This window comes from Pipistrellus kuhlii, unplaced genomic scaffold (assembly GCF_014108245.1).
Source record: "Pipistrellus kuhlii isolate mPipKuh1 unplaced genomic scaffold, mPipKuh1.p scaffold_m20_p_5, whole genome shotgun sequence".
Lineage (NCBI taxonomy): Eukaryota > Metazoa > Chordata > Mammalia > Chiroptera > Vespertilionidae > Pipistrellus > Pipistrellus kuhlii.
In genome coordinates, this window is record NW_023425551.1 from 5,279,317 (window position 1) to 5,304,195 (window position 24,879).

A 24,879-nucleotide genomic window follows, 5' to 3' on the forward strand; every position below is an offset into this window, starting at 1 on the left:
AAAGCTATTTGATATACAAAATTCAGAAAGAAAATTTTCTTTCATTCATCATTCTTTCATGTATTCAACAATACTGAGTGTTTTCAGCACCTACTTTGACCAGTCCTAAGTAAAGGAAATAGATCTGTGATCAAAATTCCTGTCCTCATGGAGCTCATATGCTAGTGGGGAAGATGAGACCAATAATAACAACAATACATAATATTTGGAAGTGGCAAATGGTGTAAAGAAAAACAGAGCAGGTTAAGCAGGGTAAAGGGTAATACAATGATGCCAGGTGGGGTTGGTCAGAAGGGGTAACATCTAACTACAGTCCAGAAGGAAGTGAGGGCACTATGATTACCTGTAACTAGGATATGACAGAAGCAACAACAAAATCTTAATAAATTAAGATCTTTACTCTTTTCCAACATAACACCACCACCTCACAAAATCGTATTTATCAGAATTTTAAGGAAAAATAGGACATAAACGACTCTTTGTAAAAAAAAAAAAAAAAAAAAAAAAAAAAAAAAAAACAGGAGAAAAAGGACTATTAACACCAGTGGCAAAACAATCTAAAGAAATGCAGATTTTACTGCAGACACGGGGTGTCCTTCTACAAACAGACAACACACTTCTCTGCATTTTGCTAATACTGGCTTGAGAGGTGTCAATATCTGTAATATTACAATGGCAAGTGTGGCAACAACTATCTGCCCAATATCCGGTTTCCTTTCTTACTCAGAATAAACTCTTGATTTTTAGCTGTGGTAATAAATGATCTAAGGCCACCCGGGTATAAAGACTACATTTCCCAGGATCCCCTGCATCATGGCCAAACAATTAGGTTCAGGCCAATGGAATGAAAGTAGAATTGTGACTTTCAGGAAAGGTCCCTGAAGGGAAAAGATAAGAGGGGCCTGTCTTTGATCTGTGGCCTTCTTTTTACTTGCTGGTGATAAGATATTGTTGATCACCCCATGATCCTGGAAAACAAAGGCAGTTGAGATATCACTCCACCCTATGTGCACTGCAAGAATAGGTCTCACAGATACTTCCTTATCTTCCTAGGACAAGGCCAACAGAGACCCTACAAATTCCCATTTTTGACTCATAACAAATTAGCTGAACTATTTGTCCCCACTGATCAATCAGAACAAAATGCTTGCTGGTCAAACTCTGGGCAAGTTTCAATTCCTCCGTCCCCCAGGTTCCTAAACTTTGGCCTATCCTGGGCTAGCAGACAACCCCTTCTGAAAACAGGCTGGAATTCAGGGTAAAACATTCTCTGACCTGTTATCTCATTAAGCTGCCCTATCAACCCACTTTCTTTAATGGGGTTCCTTCTAGACTTCTCTACCCTTTCCTATACAAGAAACACCCTTTTAATTTATCTAATGATGTTGACCAACTTTTCAAAGGTCTATTGGCCATCCGTATGTCTTCCTTGGGAAAGTGTCTCTTCGGGTCTCTGCGCACCTTTTCATTGGGTTGTTTTTCTGGGTCTGAGTTCTTTATAAAATTTTGGATACTTGGCCGAAACCGGTTTGGCTCAGTGGTAGAGCGTCGGTCTGCGGACTGAAAGGTCCGGGGTTCGATTCCGGTCAAGGGCATGTACCTTGGTTACGGGCACATCCCTGGTAGGGGGTGTGCAAGAGGCAACTGGTCGATGTTTCTCTCTCATCGACATTTCTAGCTCTCTATTTTTCTCCCTTCCTCTTTGTAATAAAAAATCAATAAAATATTTAAAAAAAATTTTTTTTTGATAGTTGGTAATTGCAGAATAGCCAGAGATGCCGATTGAAGCGTGAAAAATATAGTCAATAATCTCAAAATAATGGGGTATGGGGTCAACGGAGTGTTTGGGGCAGATGGAGGAGCGGGAGGAAAAGGACAGAACACCACCCTGTAGAGTGCATGTCTTCTGTCTTTCTGTCCATGTGGCCATACATCCGAAACTGGTGCGGAATCATATTTAATATAAACTGTGTTTGAAAAAAAACACAGAAAGAAAACCCTTTCTCAGAGGCATGCGGACTTTATGGTCAGAGAGCTCTCTCTATGGCCAATAGCCTTTTCCCCACATTATAACGATGCTTTCAGACAGGTCTCTCCTCCCTAAATCTGGATTTCATTTTTTGAGTTGATGCATCTGGACGTGGACGTGGACATGATGTGCAGCGCCAAGTCTGCCATCTTGGATGTGACGTAGCTCAACAAAGATGCTGGAGCAGCGAGATGGAAGGAGCCCAGTGTCTAAAGACCGTGCTGCCAGCACACCAGCCAGGGCCTACCTGCTTCTCTACTTCACTCACGTACAAGAAAAACAAACTTCTGCATTTTCTCAGACTCAGCTGTTTGAGGTTTCCCAGCACTGGATGTCAAACCAAATCTGATCGCCATGACGGCCACAGCATGAAGGAAAGCTGCCCCAGAAGGACCTGGAAGCTGCCAGAGACCCAGCTCCCTCCCTACGATTTATGGGGGTGGCTGCTCCCCACAAGCTTGAGAGGACACTCTCAAGGCTGTCACTCCCTGCTGGCAGGAACCACTACATCACACACAACAGTAGCGGAAGGATCCTGGGGCATTATTCACTGCCACTGAAGGATTTACGGAATGTTAGCCAGAAAAGGACCCTAAAGATTACCTCGTCCTGATCCTTTATTATCCACTAGAGGCCCAGTGCACAGATTCATGCACTGGTGGGGTCCCTTGGCCTGGCCTGCAGGGAATGGACTGAAACCAGCTCTTCGACATCCCCAAAGGAGCCCTGGATTTCGAAAGGGTGATTCTTGGGTGATGCACCTCAGAATTGGGCTCCCTTCTCCTCTAGTTTTGGGTGCGTCACCCAAAAAACACAGCTGCCAAGTCACCACAGCTTGACAGCTCGTGTTGAGTGTCTGCCTCCTGATGGTCAGTGCGCATCATAGCTACTGGCCAGTTGCTTAGGCTTTTATATATATATATATATAAATATGGATAAGGCAACTGTACCCAGAAGCCAAAGGAATGGCTCTAGGGCAAACAATTTGTCAGGACAAACCAAAACCAGAATTTGTGTTCAGACAGTTTTGACTGGATGACCATGCTGCTATCCTGAAGAAACACAACCAAAAAATCACTACATCCTAGTCCATGTCTTCACTGGAAACATGCAGTAACGGACACACAGATCAAGGAGCGTTTATGCTAGAGGGGAAAGTAGACTCTTCCCTCTAAAAATCCAGCCACAAGAAAAGGCTCCAGATGTTCCAACCACAACGGAGAGATGCTGACAGGCCTATTAGGTCTAAAGAGGAAAGCAACACGAGGGTTCAAGTTCGCTGCTGGAATTACCTCGTCCTCGCCGCTCTCCGGAGGAAGACAAATGTGAGTGATGTTCAGACCAGCCTGAAAAGAGAACACGGGGTTATTTTGTCACCGTGAGAGAGTGCATCGTTTAAAACAATTATTCTGAAAAGCAACAATCCTCACCTCCTCAGCCAAATTCTGGTTTACTTCTTGCATCAAGTTGTCATCACTTGCCTTAGGAGAGGGGGAGTAAGAAGGAGAATGTAACATCTTGAAAAGGCATAACACAAAACAGACTAATTTTGTGATTACAAGTGACCCAATTACGACGATAATAAGGAAAACGCAGAGAGACTTACCGTATTGCTTATAAGAGGGAACTAATGGCTGCTATTAACATGCCACTTTCTTTTAAATAACAGTCCTCTTAAGGCATTTACAGCCACGGAGCCAGGGTCTCTTTCTAGGACACCAGAGACAGGGCTTAGATGACGTGCCTGTAAGTGGAAAGCAGCCGTCCCAGGAGGCCCGGGCTCCCGACCCACTTTACTTTCTACTCTCCTCACTGGTCTATCTCTGTGGGGGGGATGTGGAGACAGACCCCCAGGGTAACACGTGATCTGAGCATAGGCTATAGTCATGACATTGACCGTGTGGATGGCACGAGACACTGTTATTTTGACATATCAAGTGCATGCCAAAAAACGACAGTAGCAGTCCAACTGCTGTGCTGTGTTAGCTTACAGGCTTGGCTCGCCTCATCATTCCCCTGCACCTGTCAGCACGGGCGTGCCAGAAAGCATGGCAAACAGTGCCAACTGCAGTCGGACATGAAGGGGCTGTGTGCGGCACATGGAAGAACACACATGGAATGAGGAAGTACCTGTGACGTGTAATGACTGCTGGCCCTTCGAACTTATGGCAGGCTTTCAAAGACTTAGTAAGATGACCCAGTACCCCGACTCCCGACTCTGTCCTCCATGTAAGCAAAGGAGAACTGTCCCCCCTACCACCTGGACATCACATGTGATAAGCATGTAGGAGTGGACCACCATAAATCCTGTGTGATGGGACTTAGGGGAGCGCCTACCGCCTGACCTCTGGAAGCCACCCACACCTATGGAGAGAGACTCACAGAAGACTCGCTCGAGCAGAGCAGTCCCTCACCTGCAGCCCCGTGGAAGCAAAATAAATAAATAACCAAAGAAAGGGAAAATGAGAGCAGTTTCAGCTGAGCCCTCTCTTCCCTCCGTGAAGCTCGAATGACACTTCTGTGACAAGAAATACAGGCGGCCTCGTGTATACAAGTATTTTCAAAATTGAAAGGCGCCCTAAAATAGGACAAAGCCACGTTCTCAGCTTACCTGAATAATGGCGAGAACCGGCTTAAAGGCGGGGTTTTTTTCTTGCAATAAACGGAGAACTTCCTTTGAGTTCTGAATGACTTCTCTGCAGGGAGACAAGAACAACACGCCGTGTCTTTGTTAGTGACTAGACAGGATAGCCGCAGCGCATTCCCTTCAGAGTAAATTTACAGTGACTTCACTGGAAGCGAAAATACCGCGACCGCATAAGGATGTGCTTCAGGTGTGGAAGTCCGGAGGGGAAAGGGCAGGAGAACAGTGAATTCGTGAAATGCGAACCCAATGGGAAGCGCGACAAGCTCATTTTGAAAATAAGCAGGGATAAACAAGTTGGATGTTAACAGTGAGTTTCTAGGGGTGGATTTTTCCCCCTTGTATTTTCCAAGATTGCTGTCATGAAAAGTTCGTCCCCTTCCTGCACCATAGTCCCTTCACCACCCAGAAAAGAGAGATTGGGGTCCAGAGGGAAAGCAAATGTTGGTGGAGGGAGGGAGGAGGGTAGTGAAGACAGGGGGCTGGGGAGGGGGCCTGCTGGTGGAGGAAGGGGGGGGAGGGAGGGCGGGGAGCAGGACAAATTCCAGGTCCCAGAGTTTAAAGAAGACATGGGAAAGGAGCAGAGGGAAGGGAAGGGAAAGGAAATATTGCAGAAACATCAGAATCTGACTCTCTCCTGAGGCCACTTAGGGAGAGAGTATCTCAGTCCCTTTCTCCCCGCCCCCACCCCCCACGCCCCGCCCGCACCTCCCCTCCAATGCATTCAGACCTCCTCAGTCCCAGAAGGAGCCACCTGCTTTAGCACTGGGTGCCTGAGCGGGCAGACCTAGAGAAGGGGGTGCAGGTCTCTTTCTGTGACCTTCTGGAATGAGCAATCTCAGAGACCGCCTGAACCACCACCCCTGGGAAATGGTCCTCACTTGTCTATGAAGCTGGATTCCCCGCCCCCGTTTTGCCAGCCCAGGAAGTGCTCACACTTCAGTGTTTAACCATTTTTAAATTTAAAAAATATATATATTTATATATATATTTTATTGATGTTTTACAGAGAGGAAGAGAGAGGGATAGAGTTAGAAAGATCGATGACAGAGAATCATCAATCAGCTGCCTCCTGCACAACTCCTACTGGGGATGTGCCCCCAACCAAGGCACATGCCCTTGACTGGAATCGAACCTGGGACCCTTCAGTCTGCAGGCCAACGCTCCATCCACTGAGCCAAACCGGATTGGCTAATTTTTTTAATTTTATTTTTATTTTTTATTTTTTTTGGTCTCGCATGTTCTTGCATGCATAGAACAGCTCTAAAAGGAAGCCAGGTGAAGTTCCAGGCAGACAGCATGAGCACTAAATCGCCAAGGGCGAAGAGATGTGAGTCAGCTCCCCCGGGCTTTCAGAGAGGGAGTTGATGAATGTAGCTGGAAGGTACTGCTCTCCAGGTGGACCAGGAGCGAGGGGCCTCAGAAAAGTTTTAAGAGCTTCAAACCGTACCCAAGAGGAGCCTTTCTGCATCGGCTTGGATAAAAGCAACGGAAGAGGTGGTTGTGCAGCTCCCCGTGGCCTGTGAAGACTTGTTTTTAGACATGTGGGATGAAGCAATGAAATAACTATGTTATTGTGTTGAGTAAACCAGACACTATGTAACAATGTACATATCACCTTATAAATGAGCACCAAAATCTTCTCTTCAGTCATTTGCGCCTGGGGGCCATGTGCCTCTATGACTGCCAATTTGAGCCCTTATTTCTGTCTAGTTTCTGACAGGCACTGTCAGACATCAGAATCTGACTCTGAGTTATCTGTAATGTGTATTAGCTGGGCACAAAGCTGCCAGAATAATGACCACAATCTTCAGATAATGTTTTAAAACTACATAAGCAATACTTTCAACAACAAAGAATTATTTAAAAAATAATGATAATTAAACTATCAATTTAGCCTGGCCAGTGTGGCTCAGTGGTTGACCTAAGAACCAGGAGGTCATAGTTGGATTCCTGGTCAGACTACATGCCCAGGTTTTGGGCTTAGCCCTAGAAGGTAGCTGATCAATGATTCTCTCTCATCATTAACGTTTTGATTTCTCTCTCCCTTTTCCTCTCTGAAATCAATTTAAAAATATTTTTAAAGATACTACCAATTTAAGTGCATCCCTGAATGCTGAGCCTATCTATACTAATTAAAGGGTAATATACTAATTAGACTGAACAACTTCCGGACGACTTTCTGGACAAAGCCATGGTGGAAGGCCGAGGCAGAGGCAGTTAGGGGTGATCAGGCCAGCAGGGGAGAAGAGTTAGGGGGATAAGGCCAGCAGAGGAGAGCAGTTAGGGAGATCAGACTGGCAGGCAGGTGAGCAGTTAGGAGCCAGTGTTCCCAGATTTCGAGAGGGGTCAGGGAATCGGGCCCAAACTGACAGTTGGACATCCCCCAAGCAGTCCCCAATTGGAGAGGGTGCAGGAGGCTGGGCTGAGGGATGCCCAGCATCCCCATGCATGAATTTCATGCACTGGGCCACTAGTTTATTAATAGCATTCTATATTTCAACTTTTTCAAAGGCGGAAGAGTTACCTGTGAACAAATATAATAAAGATTTCCCAAACAGTCTCTTTCAAAACAGCCATCAGTGTCCCAAGAAACAGTGCGGGTTGGGAGCAAAGAATATTTGATGAACCACTGCACTGGCAATGAGTGGATACATTCTATATATGTAATAGTAACAGCAGTAACGGCTAAAGCCGCTAATGATGGCTTACGTTACTGGGTCCTATGAATACTTCCATGCATTTTCTCCCATTTTTAATAACGGATTTCTGAGTTTAGGCTCCACATGGCTACTCAGCTAAAAAGCACGTTCCCCAGTCTTGCCCACACTCTGATAGGGTTTTGTGACTAACCTCTGGCCAGGAAGCGAATGCTGGCCAGGAGAGGAGGGCTGTGCAGCTCACAGAAAGGTATACCAGCAGCCTGGCCACGTCTCCCACTTGCTGGATGGGCGCAGTGAGGAGGTATCATAGGGTCATCCTACCTTTCCTGACTGCTTCCCTCTGGATGGCCAAGTCTACAGTTACATCGGGGCATTTTGTTAAAGCAGCCTAGCTTATTTCCTACTTAATGCACAGGTCTGATCTAGCAGCTTTGATATTATTTACATCCAATTGAAAATACAGCACTGCTGACACTGGTTTGGCTCAGCGTATAGAGCATTGATCCTGCGGACTGAAAGGTCCCAGGTTCGCTTCCGGTCAATGGCATGTACCTTGGTTTAGGGCACATCCCCAGTACAAGGTGTGCAGGAGGCAGCTGATGGATGATTCTCTCTCATCGATGTTTCTAGCTCTCTATCCCTCTTCCTTCCTCTCTGTAAAATATCAATAAAAATATGTTAAAAAACAAAACAAAAACAAAACAAAACAGCCCTAACTGGTTTGGCTCACTGGATAGACCATCGGCCTGCGTATTGAAAGGTCCTGGGTTTGATTCCAGTCAAGGGTATGTACCTTGGTTGCAGGCACATCCCCAGTGGGGGATGTGCAGGAGGCAGCTGGTCAATGTTTCTCTCCCCTCGATGTTTCTAACACTCTCCCTCTTCCTTTCTCTCTATAAAAAAAATCAATAAAATTTATTTAAAAAAAAGAAAAAGAAAATACAGAATGAAAGATATTATTGCTTTATAAACCACTAAGGAAAAATTATTGCCAATTAACCGGCTACAATCTTTTTTCTTTTTAAATATATTTTTATTGACTTCAGAGAAGGGAGAGGGAGAAACACCAATGATGAGAATCGTGGATAGCTGCCTCCTGCACTCCCCTTACTGGGTATCGTAGCCTGAAACCCGGGCATGTGTTCTGACTGGAAATCTAACAGTGACCTTCTGGTTCATAGGTTGATGGCTCAACCACTGAGCTTAATATTGTGCTTATTCTGAAAGTATTAAAAGCATTTTTTAGACTTAAACAGATTTTTTTTTGTCATAGACTATTCCTATAACTACACAGAGAAAAAAAATATACCCAAAAATCTGATTTGAGATATTCCTAAAACTTCTTCCCATTCAGGATCTGGCCTTCCTGAGGGACTTTTGGGACTCAGAATCCTTCATATGTGTCCCCCTACCCCTACCCCGCCCCACAAACACACACATCACCCTCAATGCTATCCAGGGTGTCTGCGATGCATTTCTTGAAAGATAACATCATTTTTGTCCCTGGGGCTTCCGTCAAATTCCTGACACCCAGTCCGCCCCTTCTGGTGCTGGAGCTTTCTTATTTTATCTGATGTCAGTGGAAAGTTGTCAGACAAGAACCAGAAATGACATTATTTCCTAAAATGGCTCTTCCATGACTTGTGGATGGAAACAGTGGGGATTATGTGACAGTGCTGGACCCATGATAGATCGCTGTGCTTTTGAGGGAGTTTATTTTTTAAACTTTCTGACACACAGGTTCCCGGAGTGTATTCCAATAGGCGACTTCTAAGATAGGCTCGCCTCCTCTCCCCCTCCTCGTCCTGGGGAAATCTCTTCGAGAAACGTTTGGTTATATGGTCATAGAAGTCCAAAAGGCACAGCAATGTGCATAGCTCTGGCCACGCTCCCACAGGGGACAGGCAATGACACGCATGCTGGGACGGACACCGGGCCAACAATGCCTAACAACCACCATCAATGAAAAGATAAATACCCATTTGGAGATTTTAAAAATGTGCTTCACAGAATCCCTGGAGTACAGTACTATTGACAACAACCTTACAAAGCAGGTCAAAGCGGGGTTTCAATTTTGTGCAGGAAGAACTGAGACCAAACAGCTTGCCCAAATGCTCCCAGCTTTTAGGTAATGAACTCCTGTCCCTTTAACCACAACCCTGTGAAGCAGCACTTCCTTGCACACTTTAAGTTTAGAAGGAGGGCTGGCAACCTACAATCCACCAGCTAAGAATGACTTTTCCATTTTAAATGGTTTTTTTAAAAAATATCAACATAATACTATTTTTGGCATGTGAATATTATGGGAAACTCAAATGTCAGTGTCCATAATTAAAATTTCAAATTTCACCAATAAAAATTGTGAAGATGTGTGTTTTTTTCTCATAAAAAAAAGTACCTACATAATATCTTCTATTTTTGCCTCCTGACCTGCAGAACCTACCATATTTGCTATCTAGTTTGCCAAACCCTGGCTTATTGCTGTAAAAATAAAAATAAAAACCAACATCTACCCTGGCTGGTTTGGCTCAATGGATAGAGCGTTGGCCTGGGGCCTAAAGGGACCCAGGTTTGATTCCAGCCAAGGGCACATGCCTGGGTTAGGGGCTTGATCCCCAGTAGGGGGCGTGCAGGAGGCAGCCAATCAAGGATTCTCTCATCATTGATGTTTCTCTTTCTCCGTCTCCCTTCCTCTCTAAAAATTATATATATAGCCAACAGCTGTTGAGGCCTTAGTATGTGACCTGAACTGTGTATTTGGTTTACATTCTCTACTGTAACCCTTTTCATACCCTTTGCGGGAGACACTATCATTTCTCCCATTGTAGTGAGGGGTTGGAGGCTGGCCAGCCTGGGCAGCAGGATCCCAACCAGGTGCTCTCCTCTCCTCTAAGTCAGGGCTTTCAGTGAAAGAATGCAGGAATAAAACCCTCAAATGGTTCCCAATATGGAGCCATTCATTCCCCAAGGATGCCAAAGGGCCTCCGCTGTACCAGGCCCTCTCCAGGAGGAAGGATCCAGCAAGCGAACAAGAGGGACAAAGGCCCCTGACCCCGCAGAGCTTTCGTTCCAGGTGGAGGCAGGCAAACAAGTGAACAAGAAAGTTTCCAGTAGCGATCAGAGCTGCCCAGAACACAGAACAGGGGGCGGCGTGGTGGGTTTGCCTCCGGTCCTGTCTTCAGACTCTCCCCTGGGAAGACGAGCTGGGCTGTACGGGGTTAACATCTAATGACCTGGGGAGACCTGGAGTCACTACGACAAGCAGGAAGGTGACCTGGGAAGCGAAACAAAGGGCCCCTGAGAGTCCTCTTTCACATGGTGAGGAGCCTCGGAAACGGGGAGGGGGAGGGACGGCGATTGACAGTTCCTTTTAGAATGAAGGATAGAAGGAAGAAGAAAGAGATGTGAATGGATGGAGGTGGAACAGCTGGCCCAGTGACATGGATGGAACTGGAATCCCAGTGCGGTGGGGAGGAAGGCAACCCGTGAACACACTTCTCCAAGGAGGCAGACAAGGCTCCGCCCCTTCGCCCCGGAGTGACCGCAGGGCTGAGGACTGGTGTGGGAGAAGGGGAGAGGGGGGAGGAGGTAGGGGAAGTGGGGGGGGGGGAGCAGTGGAGGGGGGATTCTGGGGGGGGGGGGGGGGGGGGTGGCGCACGTGGCATCTCTGGCGGGGACAGGGGAGGCTCGGCCCGGGCTCCCAGGTCGCCCCGGGGCGGGAGGAAACTTTTGCATTTCAGCTGCGCAGGGGACTCCTTGCCCACCACGCAGCGGTGCCGGGGACGGCCAGCCTCCACCTCTCCAGCCGCATCCCGACGCAATCAATCAGGTGGCCCGCTCCACCTTAACTTGCCCAGAAAGAGATGATGTAACCCCAAAACTGGCATGAGGTGGCGGCGTGGGGAAGAGGATAAACTTCACCTTAGCGAGCCGCGGGCAGCCAGCCAGACACCGAGCCCTGCGCGGACAGACATGAAGCCCAGCGCGGACAGGCCACGGGGCTGGGCCGGACCTCCTCTCCGGAGTCCCCATCCCGGCCGGGATCCCAACCCGCCGGCCCCGATCCCCACCCGCCGGGCCCTCCGCCCCAGCTCCCGCTCCTCCCGCCGGCCGCGCCGCCCTCTCCGGGCCGGGCCGCGCCCAGCGCGGTTGCATCAGAGCCGCGGCCCCGGCGCACGTGCGGCGCGGCGTGCGGTCCGCGCTGCGCAGCGTCCGCCCGGCCGCCGGGGATGCCCGCGCCGCCCGAGCCCCGAGCCCCGAGCCCCGGGCGCAGGGGGCCCCCGTCCGTTCCCGCGCGCCCTCCTGGTGCCAGCGCCCTCCTCCCCGCCGGCGCCCCCAACAAATCGGCACTAAGCACTCGCGGCCCCGCGTCCTGCGACCCCCACCGAACCCTCCCTACCCCCCGGGGGGCAGTGCGGAGACCTGAGCGCTCCGATCGCCCTACTTCCCGGTCTCCGGTCCCCGCCGCCCGGGACGCGGGCGATGGCGGGCCCGCGCCACTCACCTGACGATCAGGTTCCACGCCGGCGGCGCCCGGCTGCCCGGGCCGTGGCTGCAGCCGCAGGACTGAACCCCTGTGGACACCAGCTGCCGCCGCCGCGGCCCCAGCAGGCCCTCCCCGCCGGCCCCGCTGCAGGCGCGCCGGGGCTCCCGCGGGCGGCCCGGGGGCCCGGCGGGCGGCGGGCGGCGGAGCGGGCGCAGCAGGAGCGGCAGGCGCGCGCTCATGGCGGGGCGGGCGGCGCGGCGGGAGGCGGCGGGGCGGGCGGGCGGCGGCGGAGCGAGGGCGCAGTCCTCCCGCCACTCGGCGATGCGGCCGGAGACACGGAGGCGTGGCGGCGAGGTCCTCCCGGGGCGGGAGCGCGGGCCCGGGGGTGGGAAGGCCGCTCTCGCTCCGGGCCGCGGGGCCCCTAGGGGGCACTGCACCTGGCGGCCGGCGGGCGGGGCGGGCGGGGGCCGGTGGGCCGCGGGGCGGCGGGCTGGAGGCGCCCGGCTGCCGAGGGCAAGGTTTCTGGCGCTGGCATCGCGGCTCCGGATTTGGCTGAGCTGCAACAACAACCAGGGCGCGGCTCCTCCTCCCTCCGCCCGGGATGCGGCGCGATGCCGCCCGGCCCTCCCGCCCTCCCGCGGCGGTTCGCTTCCGCGGGTCAGGCTGGCATAGCGGGACCTGGGGAGGCCCGAGGCGCCCGGAGAGGAAAGGGCGTGGGCACGGAGCCTCCCCGCGGTTACAATGCCGGCTTTGTGAGCCTTAGGCGAGGGACTTAACCCCTGTGGATCTCAGCTGCCTCACGGAAAAGGATGCCTGGGCCCTAGCCGGTTTGGCTCAGTGGATGGAGCCCATGGAAGGATCCTGGGTTCGATTAGGGTCAAGGGCATGTACTTGAGTGGCAGGCTCCTTCTGTTCCGGGGGCGTGCAGGAGGCAACCAATTGATGTGTTTCTGCTGTCTTTCCTTCTCTCTGAAAAATCTATGGGAAAGATATTTTTCTCTGTCTTTCCCTCTCTCTGAAAATCTATGGGAAAATATCCTCGTGTGAGGATTAAAAAATAAATAAAAATAAAATAAAGGAAAAATTTTAAAAATGATGCTTTGTTCATAATCTTACCAGGATTGTAATTCCCAAGTAAAGTGGTAATAAAACTATAATAGTTCAAGGAATAAACACTCGTACTGTAGTAAGTACTAGAGAGATGCCTTCATTTAGTCCTAAAAAATGGGATGAGTTGAGAATTGTCCTGATTTTCAACCTTGGGAAACGGGTCCAGAGAGGTCAGCTGTGTTTTTGTTGTTGTTGTTGTTTTGTTTTGTTTTTTGCAGAGCTGAGAGCTTGCCTGACCTCAGCGATCATGTTCTCAATCTGACACTATTGTCTATATTTTTCACTGTAGGATGATTGCCACATCTGACATGCAATGGCTTTTTGGGGTTTAAGAAAAGCTACCATTTCCCCAACCCTGTGAGGAAGGGGTTAACCCCATGTTACACGGGAGGAAGCAGTGACAGGAAGTAACGCTTGCACAAGCCTCTGAGTATGGGAAAGGAGCCGAATGGCTCATTCACCTAAGGCGGTGAGAACCTTGACAAGTCATAACCCCCCCCCCCCCCAGGCTTATCTGTCTCATTATAAATGGGGGACCATTCATTTAAGGAAGATCAGGCAGGTTTGCCAGCGGCCTTGTAAGACTGGGGATCCCTAGGTTCAGGATTCCCCAGCTGGGAGACAAACCCCCTGTGTGTGCAGTAAGTACCTGGGCTGCTCTGGGTGCCCCTCCCTCCCCCCTCTCCTGTGGGCCAGGAGGAGCAAGGAGAACCAACACAGATGTGAAGCTCAAGCTGTGCTGGGAGGAATAAGGTTTATCTCTTTTTTTTATTATTAAGGTATTACATATGTGTCCCTATACCCTCATTGCCCCCCCCACCCCATGCCCTCACCCATCTGGTGTCTGTGTCCATTGGTTAGGCTTATATGCATGCATACAAGTCCTTTGGTTGATCTAGGTCCCTTATCTCAGACCTAGGAATCTCATATCTCTGCCAGCATCCGTGACGCTGAGGCAGGCTAACATGTTAGCTTGCAAGCTGAGTGCCATCCCAGACCCTTCCCAGTTCCTGACAATAATTTTTGGGCTGACTGTAGAGGACAATGCAGGTTTTCTCCTGGATGGCAGGGGAAGGACCGTGCAGGCCAAGGGAACAGCTCCAGTAAGGGCAGAAACAGATTCAGAAGGGCTTTGCAGAGAGTTTGATTTTCCCTGTGTTTACGAATGTCTTGTTGGCTAAGATCAGGAGGGCAGAGGTGAGCAAGGCAGGAAGTGGGAAGACAGTGGCAAAACAAGCTCGTAGGAAGCTGTGGTCATCGGCCAAGAAAAGCAGTGCACGCTAGAGAAGCTTCTAGTACAGATGGGGGAACATGACAACTCAGGCGGAGATGTCCTTTAGGAAACATTATCTTTGCACTCAGGCCGGAAGTCTAAGCGAGAGGCGGGGTGTTAGCAGGTAAACACATCAGTTTGAGCCTATTAGAGAACAGAATGGAGGACATTTGATCTCACAAACCTGAAGCTTATAGAGGCCAGGCAGATAATATAAACAAGTGAAGTGGACCACGTGTCAAATTTCCCCCAAAGGCAGAAACCGGTTTGGCTCAGTGGAAGAGCATCGGTCTGCGAACTGAGGGGTCCCAGGTTCGATTCTGGTAAAGGGCATGTACCTTGGTTGCGGGCACATCCCCAGTAGGAGGTATGCAGGAGGCAGCTGGTCGATGTTTCTCTCTCATAGATGTTTCTAGCTCTCTATCCCTCTCCCTTCCTCTCTGTAAAAAAATTAATAAAATAAAATAAAAAATTCCCCCAAGAAGCAGTAGTTCCCGCAGACTCTCTATGACATATGCTTATGTTACGTCGTTATGAGGAGAGCCTTTACTTGCTATCTGAAACGTTTCAAGAGCTTCATGGTAGCTTTCAATTCGCTGGCAAAGTCTATCATGGAGAACAGAGGAGCAGTCTCCCCAAGGTTAAGGCAAGTCATCACCTTGCAGGGTGACTGTCACCTTCAGAGTCTCTCCTCAGATCTCACAGAGTCGCCTCGCCAGGGTCCAGGCCCAAACAGTCCAGGTCTAATTTTTCTTTTGAAAAAGTCAGAAATTTGGATTTTTATTTTTGACCTTTTTAAAATGGTGCAAGCCAGATTCAGCTTCTGGGCCACACATTTTCAGCATCTGATTTAACGGATCTACAGAATTTGACTCGCCTATTGTGAATAAACGGTTGTCAGGAACACCAAGCTTTGTTGTTGTCCATAGAGACACAGGTGGACTTTGCCCATGGACATGGACCACCATTGTAAAGCAGGCAAGTTTGTCTTTTGGCACCAAAAATCATCTCGGCATTCTGGGCCTGCCCCCCACCTCACTTGACTTCAACTCCACAGCCGCACACTAGGTCGCTGTATGTCCTCCTCATATCATCAAAACCAACGATTGGAAAAGGGATTTGGTTTAAACAAGCTTTCAGAAAAGTTCTCATATGACCATGTAAATTCTTAGCTTCAAAATTTACTGGACACTTCACTCAGTAAATTGGAATTCTATCTACCAAAGAGGCATAGAGTCTTTTCCTTGAGGTGCCAAAAAGGAACTTTAAAATAGTTCAATAGTCGATGACATTGGACTTCTGAGGGTGGGTGCTGTGCATTTTGAAAAGCAACTTAATGACTGTTGTTCTTACATCCCTCCTTTCTGTCTCTGATTTGAATGTGTTGTCCTCATGCTTTGGGCTCAAACAAGTTTTTTACTCTAGTCAATTATTAAGTATGCATTGTATTGGATGAACACCTACAAATTGTCAAGTGCTGTGCAGAGATGGTGCACACATTTCCACCTGAAGGGGTCAAATGAGACCCATGCTAAATTTTAGGACATTTAGCACTTAGAAAAGAAACATTAGCTTCCTAAGAATTGTCAAAATATGCTATAAACCAAATGTCTCAAACTTTATTAATTTACACTTATGTGCATTGACTGTATGATAACGTTAGGGGCAGAAATAGAATAGCGGGGACTATTATCTATAATAATAAAAGGGTAATATGCTAATTAGACCAGATGGCTGACCAGCGGAATGACCATCCGGAAGACCTTATGAATGAGCTTCCAGATTCCCTGCTGGATGAAGCCAGGGCTGGGGGGCCGAGCCCCTTGCACGAATTTTGTGCATTGGGCCTTTAGTCTATATATATATATAAAAAAGGCTAATATACTATCTATATAAAAAGCTAAGAAGTCACTGAAACCGTTTTTGGCTCAATGGATAGAGCATCGGCGTGGGGACTGAAGGGACCCGGGTTCGATTTCAGTCAAGGGCATGTACCTTGGTTGGGGGCATATCCCCATTAGGGGGTGTGCAAGAGGCAGCTGGTCGATTACTCTCATCGATGTTTCTAGCTCTATATCTCTCTCCCTTCCTCTCTGTACAAAATCAATAAAATATATTAAAAAAAAAAAAAAAAAAAAAGCTAAGAAGTGTCCTATCATCTGATTGGTTGCTGTGACATGCACTGACCACAAGCGGGCAGATGCTCAATGCAAGAGTTGCTGAGCTGCAGTAACTCAAGGGTGACGCACCCCAAAACCAGAGAAGAAGGAGCCTGATTCCTCATTCAGTTGTGGGTTATGTTGTTGCTGGGGCACTGTTGGCCCTGAATCTGGCTTACTGCACACTTGTGTTTGTGTTCCACACCCTGTATGACAGCAGAGGGTCAAATGAGAGTGCCCTCTTGCACTCCGGAACCCCTCAGGGGGATATCAGAGAACCAGTTTCTGCTGGATCCCCACAGGCCAGGCTGAGGGACCCCACCTCCACAGATGTTTGGAAAGAACCACAGGAGGTTGGCTCCAAGGTGTGTCCGGCCCATCTCACCCAGTCCTGCCTCACCGGCCACCATCTATTGATAATTAATTTCCTTTCAATGTGCATGAATCTGCGCACAGGGTCACTAGTAAGAAATAAAATGAGAGATATTAACGGTGCTCTGTTAACCGTGATTGCTTTGTTCTCGTTAAAGAAAGCACATTCTAACCTGGCTGGAATGCCCCCAGGACTTGGGAGTCAACCTGAGCTCTTGGAATGCAATCCACACCCATTCAAGAGCAGCCTATTATCATGGATTTACAACCTTTTGCCCAAACAATGGAGTCCTGCCTCAACTTCTCCCAGACCACCTTGCCTACTTCCCCATGTAATCTTCGTCTTACCAGATATAAGCAGTTGGCTTATGGGAGGCTGGTGAGCAGATTTTTGTGGATGCCCTGCTGCTCTCCCGTATAGCCAGCCAGCAGTGTTGAAATAAATGCACGTATATGATTCAGCCCTGTTTCTGCTTAATTGGCTCAAGTAGTGTCAGACAGCCTGGACTTATTGGTTGTCCGGTTTCAATAATATTTGGCATTTTATTTATTTATTTATTTATTTATTTATTTATTTATTTTAAATATATTTTATTGATTTTACACAGAGAGGAAATGAGAGGGACAGAGAGTTAGAAACGTCGATGAGAGAGAAACATCGACCAGATGCCTCTTGCACACCCCCCACTGGGGATGTGCCCGCAACCAAGGTATAATACATGCCCTTGACCGGAATCGAACCTGGGACCCTTTAGTCCGCAGGCCGACGCTCTATCCACTGAGCCAAACTGGTCCCAGCAATATCTGGCATTTTAAATGTAGCATGATTCAACATTAACTTGGTGTTCCATGGTCTAAACTACTGGCAAAGAAAGAAAAGTGTGAGTTAAAGTGTGAGAGAATGTTTATGCCTTCAAATATATTAAAAAACAAAACAAAACAAAAACACTGGGAAAGCATGCATTAGAAAGTCCAAGTCTTATCCAAAGGACAAGGTTTAAGTGAAAAACATAGATATATGTAAATTAGCAAAAAAAAAGTTGAAGCAGTTTCTTTTATTGTCATGCCTTTTGGCTGATAGAATCCAGTGTGGTGAATTACCACTGTCCAGACAGAGGAAGTGATGCAATAAAGGCTGGAAGAGCTCTTGAAGTCTTGTTAGTACTTGCTTTCCAAAACAGAAATGTAAGAAATGATTATACAAAGAAAACTTTGACAAATGTTATTAAATAGTCATGCTGAACAGCTCTATTTCCCTCGTGTTATTTTTTTAAAATATTTTTTCTTGGCCCTAGAATTACCATTTATGTCTAGAATTTACAAAGGGCATGTTTTTTCCTACTGTCATTTGCTTCTCTAAATTGAATTTTTATGACGTATTTTTTAAAAAAATTCCCCATCTATTTTCAACCTCAAGGTGGAAGAGATGGTAAGTCTGATGTATCATTAGTGTGGAATTCAGAACTTTTCACTCGAAAACATTCCAAAGAACAATTTTGAAGCCATTTTCCTCTGTATGAGGAAAGTTAGGCAACATATATTTTCATTATAGTGGAGTAAGGTGTTACTTACATTTGGAAATGGAATTGCTTTAGAAAGTGTCTATAATAATCAATTTATATCAACATGCTTTTCTTTTCTGTAAATTGTTTGTGTAAAAAAAGAACTCAGAACATGAAATTATTGGGTCTAGTAATAATTAATGTCGTTTTTAAACATTCGTTTAAAATCTTGCTTGGCGTTGACTTGTATTGACATAACCTTCAAACACGTGGTATCTACAGAACGTGTGAAGTGCAATTACAAGTTTTGCTTGAAAAAGTTTGTGTTTGGTTTGGTTTTTGTTGCAAAACTAGGGCTAAGAAGATGGCGGATGAAGAGCATATTCAGCACTGCATGCTTTACGAGTTCCAATTAGGAAGAAAAGCAAGTGAGGCTGCAAAAAACATCTGTAGTGCTCTTGGTCAAGATGCAGTTAGCGCCAGAAAATGCCAGCGTTGGTTTGAGAAATTTCGCGAGGGAAATTTTTCGTTAGATGACAAGAGTGGTCGAGGCCGTGTGTCCAATTTTGATCAAGAAGCTCTTCAAGCTCTTTTGGTGCAAAATCCTCAAATTACCCAACAAGAGCTTGCGACAACTTTAAATTGTTCACAAAAAACAATTTCCAATCAATTGCGTGCACTTGGCAAAGTCCAAAAGTTTGGAAAATGGGTTCCTCATGAGTTGACCGACAACAACCGTAATCAGAAGTCACAATTTGCAGTTCGCTCCTCTCTCGTCAAAACCGTTTGCCGTTTTTAGAGCAATTGTTACCGGAGATGAAGAATGGGTGCTGTATGTTAATTTGAAAAGGCGGCCTCAATGGTTGGACAAAAATGAGGCTCCGCAGCCCACGCCAAAACCTGACTTGCATGCGAAAAAAGTGATGTTGTGTGTTTGGTGGAATTTTAAAGGAATTCTTCATTATGAACTTTTACCATCTACCCAAACCATTACAAGTGCAGTCTATAGTGTCCAATTGGAAAGATTAGCCCAAGCTTTAAGAGAAAAAGAACCCGCGCTGATTAATCGGAAGGGCGTAATTCTTCACCACGATAACGCACGACCGCATACTGCAAGAATCACTGCTGAAAAACTGCGCCAGTTGGAACGGGAAGTTCTCCCTCAACCTGCATATTCTCCTGATATTGCCCCTTCTGATTACCATTTGTTTCGTTCTTTGCAAAACTTTCTTCTTGGAAAAAAATTTAATAATGAAGAATGCCTCAAAAATGCATTGACCGAATTTTTGGCATCAAAATCACAAGAATTTTACAACAGAGGGATTAAAATGCTTCCTGAGTGTTGGGCACAAGTAGAAAACAGTGGCAACTATATTGTTGATTAAATTTTGTTGTATTGTTTAAATAAATTCGATTTAAAAAAGTATTAGAAAACGACATTAATTATTACTAGACCTAATATATGGAATAAGCCTTAATTATTGTACAAAAACATATACATTAATTTTTTTATGCCATAATGAAATAGTTAAAAGGTGTCTTGTTACTACAAACTAAAAAAAAAAGAAAAGATAATCTAGTAATAGATCTAACTTAGTCACCGTGGAAACAAATACTACCCTAACCAGTTTGGCTCAGTGGATAGAGCATATGCCTGCAGACTCAAGAGTCTCAGGTTTGATTCCGGTCAAGGGCATGTACCTTGGTTGCAGGCACATCCCCAGTAAGAGGTGTGCAGGAGGCAGCTGATCGATGTTTCTAATCTCTATCCCTTTCCCTTCTCTGTAAAGAAAATCAATAAAATATATTTTAAAAAAGAACTATTTTTTTTTAAGAAAACAAATATCACCCAATATAGCAAATTCAATATTTCAAGAGTAAACCTAAAACACAGAAAATGGTCTGCTGTTGAAATAGGTATAATAAAACAACAACAAAGAATAAAGAAATAGGGTATATCATCATTACCCTGAACCATTTTCTGCACGGATCATAAGGTAAGACAAAGTGGGTTTTTTTTGTTTTTTTTTTAAGACAAAGTGTTTTAATTGAATGTAATTTAGAAAAAGCTTGACCTTTCTAGAATAAACACATTAATTCACACTATAATTAACTTTGTACTTTATAAACTTTATTAAATAATGAGCATTACTAACTTTTATTAACTTATATACAATATTTAAACTATGTTTTCCTAGATGCACTTTTTTTGCACAAATAACAGAGTAGGTGAAAAGTGAACTGATAAAAAAAAAAATTGAACCTCAGTACAGAGAATAAAAACGTGACATACTTTGAAGTACATATACCTCTTTTTCCTCAATTATATACATCCTCACCCCGCCTCCAAAAGAAACAAAAGAAACTATTTTGAACAAAAGCACTTAATTGATAACTCTGAGGAAAAATATGAACATGATTTTATATGTATACACACACAACACACACACACCTCTCAAAATCTGCATCCTGGCCTACAGAAGGGATCTATAAAGCTAGAGACATGCCCTAGAACCTAAAGATGCCCACAGAGACATGTACAGTAAGATATCTACACTGTGCAGTGGGGTGGGTTCCTCTAGGTGACATCAGAGCTGTCAACAAGACACTGACGTTAAAAATTAATCATGTCTGAAAGTATGACATCACAGTAATATGGACATTGGGGTAATAGGAATGAAAAGGCAAAAATGCGAGACTGCATTCTTGGGACAGTAAGAATCAGATAACTTTGTTTTGCTCTTGCAAATACCTCTAGCAGGTCTAGGAACCTGCCTTCTTACATTGCTTGTCTTTTCTGATACTGCTAATCTTGAAAACTTAGTATCACGTTTCAAGAAAGGAATGGAAAGAAGAAATGCTTCCAGACCATGCCATTGAGGATGGACTTAGTGTTATAAGCGGTAAGAAGCAAGAATAGAGAAGCAAGAAACTTGGGCTACTTTTTGTTATTTAAAAAGAAAAATGCGTGCCTTAGGTACCTGTTTATACAATAATGATGGTCACATTTTAGGTTTTCCAGTTAAGAAAAAGAGGCATAGGACTGAAAAAGGGGGAAAAAATTAAGATGTCACTGATTCAAATCAATATCATGGTTCACCTTCAAATGAAAAGCCAGGATCCCTTGCCTTGCACATACTGTCTTTTATTAAAATGAAAATGGAGAGGGTGGAGAAGGGACCACAGAATGTAAAACTGCTTAAAATGAGAATTCAGAGGCCACTGCTAAGAAACATTCTTGTTGCACTGACTGGAGTCTTCAATAAGATAGAGTATTTTTATAAAGGAGCAGCAAACTGCCTTCATTTTTCTGTTTAAGCTTCCTTGAATTTTGCCTCTACTCACAAGACTTGCTTCTGTTTTTAGTTTACTTCCATAAAGAGTTATAGTAATACAACTTGTCACAATAAACTGCTATCTAAAGACCATAATTACAACATGGAAGATGTGATTGGAATGTATCAACCAGAGATTCCATTCTTTTATATGCCCACATGATATTTGCTTTCGGAAACAAATTTCACTACAGCCAGGGAAATCCTGCAGGCTGGGCCAGGGTACTTGGCTGAGTACAAAACTCATGAAAGCTCATGTGAAAAACTGCTCTGCGAAGGGTAACTTTAAAGTGCTTTGTTTCATTTTAGCTTGTGTTTTACACGGTGTTGATAAGAGACAGGCACAAAAAATAGTAAGAATGGTCCTATTCCTCCCAACCCTTCAACTAAAACATGAGCAGATAATCAAGCTGTTCCCAGATGTCAACCCATCTTTCCCAATAGTTAAGTCAATTTGCATTTTTCTTGGGTGTCTTTAAGCCATTGAGGAGATCATCTGTTCCACCCCAGGAATCATAAAGTAAACGCGAAGAGCAGCACATTCTCCAGGCCTTGTCCAGGAACCCAGGCAAAGATTCTTGCTTCTAGAACATGGGTCTCGTTACATGCTAATTTCCAATACCTACACCATGTCTGCATTACAATGAACTGATGGAGAAATGAATACCGGAATAGGAACCCTAAAATGGGCACAGGAGACTCAACTCCAATTAGAGATCTTTAGCTTATGTTATTCTAGGATCTTGCTATGAGTAGAACAAAAATGCCAGCTATAATAAGCATAATCCCTTAAACAGCTTTAGCTTCCTTTCATTTTAACAACATATGGAAAAGCCTCTTTGGTGCCTCTGAGTCCTATGATCCAACCAGTCATGGCTTCTGGATAACAAGAGGAGTATTGCATTTCTTAAGATCTGAGCACTATTGTAAAAATCTAGAGAAAAAATATGGCCATCTCGTTAAAAAAAAAAGGAAGAAAGAAAGAAAGAAGAAAGAAAGAAAGAAAGAAAGAAAAGAAAGAAAGAAAGAAAAAAGCATCTAGAAATTTTCAAGTAAGACTGACTTACATGAAACAGGAAGATAACCAGCATCAGAAAACAGGTAAGATGCCGACACTGGCTACAGTACAATCCTGGCTGGATCATCAGCCATTCAACAAGTTGTGCTGTAAAAGAAAGTACATTTTACACCTCTGGTCATTACAAAATTGTTTTTAATCCGGTACATAGAAAACACGCCCCAGTCATGAGCATAGGAAGAAGTGAATGCGGGCAGCGGCTGTTAAGAGCCTTAGGCAAAGCTGCTAGAACTAAGACACTGGAATTTTTCCCTCAGACTCTGGACAATGTTTTGCTGATTGGGAGATGGGCCCCTCCAAAGATAGTCATTCAGTTTGTCAGAATCGTCATATGGTGTCAGATAGGGCGAAACCCCAAGTTTGCCGCTCACTGGCTTTTTGGGAGTGCTCGGACTATTCAGAGAGCAAGGAGGGTTGTTGCTGCCGACATTATCAGAAAAGTCTGCATGCGCTATCTTTGGGTCAGATCTCTTTTTACGATTGTGAGATAGCTCAAACTCTGACTCTTCTTCTTCTGACTTTATTTCCACGTAGTCATCTTCGTCTCCTTCAGTCTCTTTGAAATTGGAAAAATAGTTCTCGGTAGCTATCTGGGCATTTAAGGGTACATTTCTATTTACTACCAGAACTTTCTGTGAGTCTTGGAGAGTGAGATCGGAGTATTTTCCAGTACCCTGTTGACGCGAGTCACCTATCCCAGGCAGCAAATCCTGGTGGCTCTCACACCTTGAACTGTTGTGTAAAGACAACAGCTGTTTCCTCCCCGTTTCATTAGGGTAGTTGATGGAGTCCGCTGACTTGTTTATCAAGATGGAGGAAGATGACTGGGACCTGTTATAAGGCTGAGATTTAGCGCTGAATCCTTTCCGACCCAAAGAGTTGTAAAAATGGCCTTGACATGAGTTCTCCTTGTTGGGCTGACTGACCACCACACTGTGTCTCTGCACGGAGCCCAGCAGATGGTCGGAGGTTTGCAGAGAAGGCACAGAGCAGGCTGTGGACAAATGCCTTGGAATATTTTTTGTGTTGATCTCCAAAGTAGGATATTTTGGCTTCAAGTCTTGCCCTGGCCGGTGACAGAAATCTGCTAATTCTCCATTACTGTAGGTTGAGTGCAAAAGCCAATCCTCGCTACCATGTTGGGTCTGGGAAGGGGATGCAGATCTCAGGTTGGAAGATTCTTGAGAGCTGGACCAGCCATCCTTCTGAGTCTTAAAGGGAGTCTCTCTGAACACAATCTGGTCATACAGTTGGGAATACTCAGCAATCCTGGCACCTGGAAAGCAAATATTGAAACAAAAATATACACAGGATTATTTCTTCATGAGAAGATTGAAGAGATAACATAAACTTCTGACCTATTTTAAGAATTTAAACAGTAGACAGGACTTTTAAGTTTGAAGATGACTAGCCATTGAATACTAAGCAACACAAACCAATAAAATAATTCATAGTTTAATAAAAAGCAAAGATGCCACCTAAAAAATTCATTTAATTTGATCTAATTCTAGATTCTGTTATTTCACCAGGAGGTCTTCAAGTATTTGCTATCTGTCATGAATATTTCTAATGTTCTTTTACAAGCACGAAATAGCATCAGTGCTGAAGACAGACATCATAGAAATCAGAAAGTTAACCCCGGTTCATGAACAATAACTCAAGTAGTCATTAAAAGATGCATGACTGCAATCCACCATGCAATGGCTACCCTGGCTTCTTAACCAGTCTTGATTGCTCTCAGACAACTACTCCCAGAGGAGTCTGCTGCCTGTGGCTGCTTCTTTACTTCCTGTTTCCAGGCAGCCCTCCACAACCACTGCCTGGGGAGTTAATGTCTGCAGGAGGCCCTCCCTCCCAGCCCCTCAGAACTGCGTGTGTTGATGGGCCCATATATCCTTGCCCAACCCCAAGAAGCTGGGCACTCAAGTCTGTGCTTGCGCTATATAAAGAATAAGCCACTAGTGCATATAATTGATACACTAATGCCTCTAATATTGGTTCCAGAACAGGATTTGACTACTGCTCTATGGAAGCCATTGCCACTTCAAATTAAGCTATGAGGCCGTTCTCTCTGCTCCACTGCTGATCACAGACTTTTCTAAAGACATTTACAGAATGGATAGAGCATTCTCATGGACCGGAAATGACTTAAGAGAGAGAACCCAGAGATGTCAATTTCAAGAACAATTCCCCCCCTCGATCCCCACAAGGTACCCACATGACTACCC

General features: G+C 45.6%; 2 protein-coding genes and 1 long non-coding RNA gene across 9 annotated transcripts in view; 1 reads left to right on the forward strand and 2 right to left on the reverse strand.

The window, feature by feature from the left end:
• Positions 1–12,198, reverse strand: part of MTHFD1L (methylenetetrahydrofolate dehydrogenase (NADP+ dependent) 1 like) — a 152,872-nt gene extending 140,674 nt beyond the window's left edge. For 2 of the 5 annotated variants that reach the window (XM_045573403.1, XM_045573404.1), the window contains exons 1-4: positions 11,841–12,198; positions 4,641–4,725; positions 3,460–3,510; positions 3,322–3,375 (exon numbers count right to left, since the gene is read on the reverse strand). In XM_045573403.1, coding sequence (XP_045429359.1) covers positions 3,322–3,375; positions 3,460–3,510; positions 4,641–4,725; positions 11,841–12,061 — 411 coding nt within the window. In that variant the 5' untranslated portion in view covers positions 12,062–12,198. The remainder of the gene's footprint in view (positions 1–3,321; positions 3,376–3,459; positions 3,511–4,640; positions 4,726–11,840) is intronic. The other 3 variants (XR_004983669.2, XM_036414087.2, XM_036414088.2) reach the window with 3 other exon arrangements.
• Positions 12,199–20,886: 8,688 nt separating this feature from the next.
• Positions 20,887–21,346, forward strand: LOC123651326. The gene is made up of 2 exons (XR_006739950.1): positions 20,887–21,028; positions 21,081–21,346. It is a non-coding gene; the product is annotated as an uncharacterized LOC123651326 (long non-coding RNA).
• A 1,261-nt stretch (positions 21,347–22,607) lies between these two features.
• The window catches only part of PLEKHG1 (pleckstrin homology and RhoGEF domain containing G1), a 187,517-nt gene continuing 185,245 nt past the window's right edge, over positions 22,608–24,879 (reverse strand). For all 3 annotated transcript variants that reach the window (XM_036413907.2, XM_036413906.2, XM_036413905.2), the window contains one exon: positions 22,608–23,927. In XM_036413907.2, the coding sequence (XP_036269800.1) occupies positions 22,864–23,927 (1,064 nt within the window). In that variant the 3' untranslated portion in view covers positions 22,608–22,863. The remainder of the gene's footprint in view (positions 23,928–24,879) is intronic.